General features: G+C 32.4%; 1 protein-coding gene across 1 annotated transcript; it reads right to left on the bottom strand.

Annotated features, from left to right (window-relative positions):
- Positions 1–5,073: 5,073 nt before the first annotated feature.
- Positions 5,074–5,880, bottom strand: LOC141699856 (uncharacterized). Its single transcript, XM_074503691.1, has one exon. The coding sequence runs from the start codon at positions 5,878–5,880 to the stop codon at positions 5,074–5,076; it is 807 nt and encodes a 268-aa protein (XP_074359792.1).
- Between the last annotated feature and the right edge of the window lie 556 nt (positions 5,881–6,436).

The following is a 6,436-nucleotide window of genomic DNA, read 5'->3' as shown; positions in this document are numbered from 1 at the left end:
AAATAGATATATATATATATATATATATATATATATACAACTGAATATACATATATATATACTATATTTAATTACGAATTTAATTAAAACAACTTCAAAAATTCATAATAAAAAATCTATACATCATAAAATTATGAAAAAAATACCCAGACGATCTACAACACTTGTAGAACCCAGATCAACATTCAAAATTATTCTGAGAAACGATTTCTCATCAGACAAAATTAATCCATAATATAACTTGTAAAAATTATAATTAATTCATACAAGCATATAAAATTCTGAAATTTTTACCACAGATCTATATGCATACAACCTATGCTCTGATACCATTGTTGGATTTTTAAACGCAGCGGGGCGTGGAAAAACACTTATACACACAAAAAATCCAAATAAAAGCATATAAATCGTGAATAAAAATTCGAGGGATCGAATCTAACCTTTTAAAATAATTCGGAGATAACGATCAGAGATCCTTAGCAGTTGCTCCTCAAGTGTGAAGCACTCCACCGGTATCCACCAAGAAAACGACTTTTAGAAGGAGGAGGAGGTGGAGAGAATTTGGTTTTCTAAAACTTTTGGGTTTCTGGGGTTAGAATAAAATAGGGTCTATAATAGTGTATTTATAGGCAAAATTTTTAGCTGAAATTTTCCCATAAATATTATTATTATTATCCCATTTATTATTCTCATTAATAATTAAAACACCTTTTAATTATTAATCCTTTTTCTAAACACTTTAGAAATAATTCTCTCTCTTGATTTAATTTCCAAAAATTAAATCCTTAATTAATAATATTAAGAACTTTTCTTAATTAATTTATAATCAATTAAATCTCATTTAATCAATTATTAAATTTGCCAATTAATTATTTATTTCACAAATAAATAATTATTAGCCATTATTAATTAATTCCTCCACCATAAAATCATTCTCTTTTTATGGTGTGACCCTGTAGGTTCAATATTAAGCCGGTAGTAGAAATAAATAATAATAAAAATATTTTATCATTATTTATATAAATTCTCTAATTTATTAAATATGATTAATTAATTAATCACATTTATTCTACATCGTGAGTGATGCTTCTCAACATATCGCGACTATCCGGATAATATGAATTCACCGCTTAGAATACCAAAAACCTGTCAGTGAATAGTTACTGTACAATAAACTCCTTCTACCCTATAATGTCCCGATTAAATACAAGGCATGTATCTCGTGTCAAGCCTATCTAATTTAATCACTTGCTTACCATTTACTATGCGTAGTTCTATGCAAATTAGAAACTCCTTTCTAATTTCATTTACTCTGGCCAGAGATTCCTGAACTAGCATAAGTGGATCAGCCTTGAACATTCACTTCCTTCACTAGAAGGGGTAGATCCTTTATTGATCATACACTATCTTCGTGTACAAATTCCTATACCCAGTAGAGCCCTAATAATTGTCCCTGGAGACTAAGAACTAAACCAAAGCATAGTTCAGTGTACACAAGATGACTATGATGAACTCAAGTCTAAGGATACTTGTACAACTATCACTATGTGAACGACTGCTGACACGTGAGTGAACTTCATCAGTTGTTCAGCTGGGCGAGTCATGTTCAGTGAACTTATTCTATAATAAGCACCTACATACTAGCTATAGTGTCACCACACAAATGTCTATGAGAACAGACATCCTTCATAATGATGCAAGCATAGTATGTACCGATCTTTGCGGATTATTAATTACCAGTTAGTAATCCTCTGACCAGGAACTATTTAAGTTTAGAGTTATCATCTTTTTAGGACTCACTATTATGATCTCATCATAATCCATAAAAAGCTTTACTCTAAACTATGGTATATCTTATTTAAACACTTAAATAGATAGAGCCCATAATAAAAACAAAACAAGTCTTTTATTAATATCAATGAAATCAAAACAGATTACATAAAGAGTTATTCCTAAATCCTAATACCTGATTGGACTTAGGACATATTCCTTTCAGTACATTTATAGTGATAGATAGATAAGAGAGTTAGGTTTTACTCGATCCAACAACATAACTGCTCCGTGTTTAATTTGTCCTTCTGTTGCGTATTTTGTTTGTTAGATAATAGATATGTCTCTATTGATCTATAATTGATTCGAGCAAATTATCTATTAAATTTTATGTGCTGGTTCGATAATGTAGTTTGATAAGTTAGGTAATTTCGATAATTTAGTTTGAGAAGTTGGGCAATTTACGAAGCAGCATCATAACGATAAGTTAATATCTCTCATTCGTGCTATTGCTTGTTCTGGTGAAGTTGAAGCATGTTTTAGTTGTTAGAACATCTTAGACGATCCGTGTGTTAGGTATGCTTTTCATCTGTTTAATATGTTTATAGTTGATTAAAATCTGATTGAGCAATTCTTTTTCCGTTAGTGAGTCTAGTTGTTCAGTGGTCTAGATTGATGTTAGTCATTTTATGAGGCTGTTTCTGGATGTGAAGTGGTTTATATTGTTTTACGGATGATTATCGATTGAGCTATTGAATCAGGTGGATAGTTCTATTATTTGTGAAATATTTATTTATTTGTGTGTAACTGTTACGAATATATGAGTGATGATGCTATTTGAGTGGTTAAATACTGATGAATTTTATATTTGCTGCTATTCTGATAGAGTTGTTTGGCTCTGCGATACGAGGCCTTGGTCATGAGGGAGATGAAATCGAGTAGTAACCCATGGCTACATGTTTCATACGGAGAGTGGTTCACCTTTGCAGAGCATTGTCTGGATAACAGGTTTTATACAATTGCTATTAAGGTAAAATGTTATAAAATTGAGATAACCAGGTTCTAGAATAAATGAGACGGCATGACATTCAAATTTTAATTGCTAAAGATTTAATATAGTCCTATAGTCAAATATTTAAAGGTTAAAACCAATGTTTTAGTGGCCTTGCTGAAATTGAAATTCGCCATCATATAGTTTATCTACTCCAGCCAAATTAATAGACTTAATAATGTTGTTGTCACCTCAGCTGCCTCACAATCTGGTTAGTCTTCCCATACTTTAACCATTTCCGCTAAGATAATTATGTGTTTTCTCACGCTTTTAAATGATGTAATTGACACACTATTGTAAACTCTGGATATAAGTTTGAATTTTAATTACAATGAGGTATGCACCATTGCTCTAGCTATATATAGTTAAGGGTCTCCGGAACACATCAGTGCATGTTATTTAAAGTTCTTAATCTAATGTGGTCTAGGCGAAGTAATAATGTTGTAGGCCTGATACTAACTAGCATTGTAGCATGAGAATGATATCATCCTTGGACCATGTTGAGATCACATCAAACACTGTTTGTTTTGTTTACTTGTATATTCTTAGTTCTTGAAGCTATTGTCAGCCAAGTACTAATAGACATAAATGTTAATATAAAGTTACAAAGTTTAGATTGTTGGAAACGTGACTGTAGGTATGACCTGATGTTGAACAGAGTTGTTAGCTTGTTAGTTGTAACACTGAGCAAAGGTGTTGTCTTTTAGTAATGGAAAGTGGGAAAAAAATGTATATTTATATTCATAAGCCTGGAAAGAATTTTTATTGAGCTATCTATAAATAATCCAGTGTCAAATAAATGCAACTGAGATGTTAACAACCTTATATATGTATGGCGGTGTTTAAATTTGAACTATACATGTAAATATATAATTTGTTGAACATAATTAGATAACAGCTTCTTGATTCTCAAATATGTTCTGATGAACTGTTGGGGTAGAATTTTGGAAATAATTGTTATATAATAATTGTTATTTCTGGTCGATTTTAAATTTTTTTAGGTCAAGCATCTTTGATGCCAAAGCAGGAATTGCTATAAATGATAACTTTGGCAAGCTTGTTTCGTGGTATGACAATGAATGGGGATACAGGTAAACAGTCGTTCTCTAATTGTGATTTGCGGTTCAGTTGTTTCTCTTATGAGCAAAGTTGACTGTTAAATTCTTTTACATATGTCTTTTTGGGTGGTTAATGCAGCACCCGTGTGGTTCATTTGATCGTGCACATGGCATATGTCCAGTAAGTGGGGGATCGTACTTGCTTGCTTGGGATAAAGCGGCTTGCTCATCTTATCCTTTCCAGTTGTTGAGATATCTAAATAATGGGAACTTATATGGGCCTTTGCTGTCTTGTGTAGAGAAGATTTTTGTCTCATATTTTGAAGAGTGTTCAAAACAGGATAGTGAAAAAACTATCTTACAATTTTCATTAGACTGAATGTCTTTTCTGAAGAATGTAATAGTTTAGATTTCAGATCATATGTTTTACTATTTTTGTTGACGTTCTCAGACAACAATTACACAATTAGTGATGTAAAACTCTACACAATTTGGTCTATAAACTTCTTATACATCACTTTCAATTAAGAAAAACTGATGTCAAAAAAGATAATGTACATCACTTTAAGGTAAAAAACTGATGTCAAAGAAATCCAGGTTCAAGTCTAAATGAAACATAAAAATCACTTTGTATAAGGTAAAACTGATGTCAAGTAACATTATAAACATCACTTTTAAGCAAACAAAACTGATGTCAAAAAACACAATGTACATCAGTTTCAGACAAACAACTGATGTTAAAGACTAACATGTTCAAGTCTAAATGATACATAGACATCACTTCATTCTAGAAAATATTGATGTCTATACGCTAAATTAGACATCACCTTTCATTAAAGAAACAGATGTTTAATATGTCATTTTACATCACCTCTGTCAAAATTATCGATGTTTTGTGACAAAAAACATAGCTCATGATATGTTTAACATGTTTAATTAGGTGTAATTTAGTTATTAAATGATTTATTTATAGCATTTTATGTAAATAATCAACAAATAGACATCTGTTTTTTTAACTAAAATCGATGTCTAATCGAGTATAGACATCGGGTATTCACCGATGTCTAGAATAGACATCACCGACATCAACATCGGTTGGGAAACAGCATAGACATCGGCCAAAAAGCGATGTCTATGGACTTTTTTCTTGTAGTGTCAGGACATGATCGAGGCAGATGACATGAATGAAAGGAGTCAACATACGAAGCTACAAATAAGGGATAATAGTACATCCGGATATGGACCATATAGGCGAGTCCCATCTATATGTATGACAGGCATACAATGCTCAAATCCATCAATGCATGGTTTGAAAGCCCAGAAGAGTCTCTTGAATGTCACTTCCTGTTCCAAATAAGACATAATATACTCGTTAACTACAAAAACATTATATAAATATGGAAAATCATTTAAAAATCTATGCGATACTAGTATAAAGAGATAGAATGCCTCTAAGATCCCACGATCTTCCATCTCATCCTCCTTAAAAACCCAATCAACCTTGGTTCCCACATTAAAACATTGCAATGCTTCCATCAAAAAGGGGAGATCTTCATATGAACCTTCCCAAGAACCATGTTCTTCATCCATTGCTAGCTTTTTCGCATCTCTAATCTTCTTTCTTCCCTGTTGGTAACCAAAAATACATTTCACCGTGGCCATCAACACTTTTTCCTTAACCGTGGGATCGACAATGATTTGATCCTTAACTAGTTCAAGAATATCATGAGATGTTAAATTAGGATGGTCTTGAGTAACGGTGGTGCGCAAATATGTGTGTGGTCCCGAAGTTTCCATAATTTGAAATTTTCCAAGTGATTTTCGCAACCTAGCTTTTAAACTCCATTCACAACCACTATCCTTATTCTTACAAACAGCAATCAAATACACATCACTTGATCTAACCACCTTAATCTCTTGATGATTCCAGATATGAAAATCTCTAACTGTACGCATCAACACTTTTTTTGAGTCGAATATCACCCCCTCCCTCAACTCCATTGGCTACAATATCTCCTCCCGTGTAATCAAAGCCGAATCAACAACATCATAAGCATCCAAACTTCTACTACTAACCGTATCACCACCAACATACATACTACTAGTAGTTTGACAATCAAAACCCCTACTACCACTCCTCTCGGAAACTCTCGAACTAGTTTCCACAACTCTCGTACTTGTTTCAATCAATGGACAAGTTGAAATTTTTTGTAAATAAATTTCAACAAAGAAAGGAGGTCCATTCGAAATAATAATTCCAAACATCATCTCAACATCATCATCATCAACCGGAATAATACCAAATTTCATATCATTGAAATTTTTCCATCGATAACACAACTTAAAATCATACAAACTCCTATCAATTTTTAATTTCAAAAACAATACGTCGCGGAAATTATTAAAATTCATACTAGAATCGAGTCTTACTTGCTTAGAAACCGGTTTATCATATACGTAACCCTCTAATTGAGTTTGTCGTATATTACCATCGGTATAAATCCACGCAATCACCGTCACTGATTGTGCTCCACATCCCAAACCCGAAGCCGTTAAT

Source organism: Apium graveolens, chromosome 1, assembly GCF_009905375.1.
Source record: "Apium graveolens cultivar Ventura chromosome 1, ASM990537v1, whole genome shotgun sequence".
NCBI classification, from domain to species: Eukaryota; Viridiplantae; Streptophyta; class Magnoliopsida; order Apiales; family Apiaceae; genus Apium; species Apium graveolens.
The sequence above is the reverse complement of the archived record's forward strand: the minus strand, read 5'-3'. Positions and strand labels throughout refer to the sequence as shown.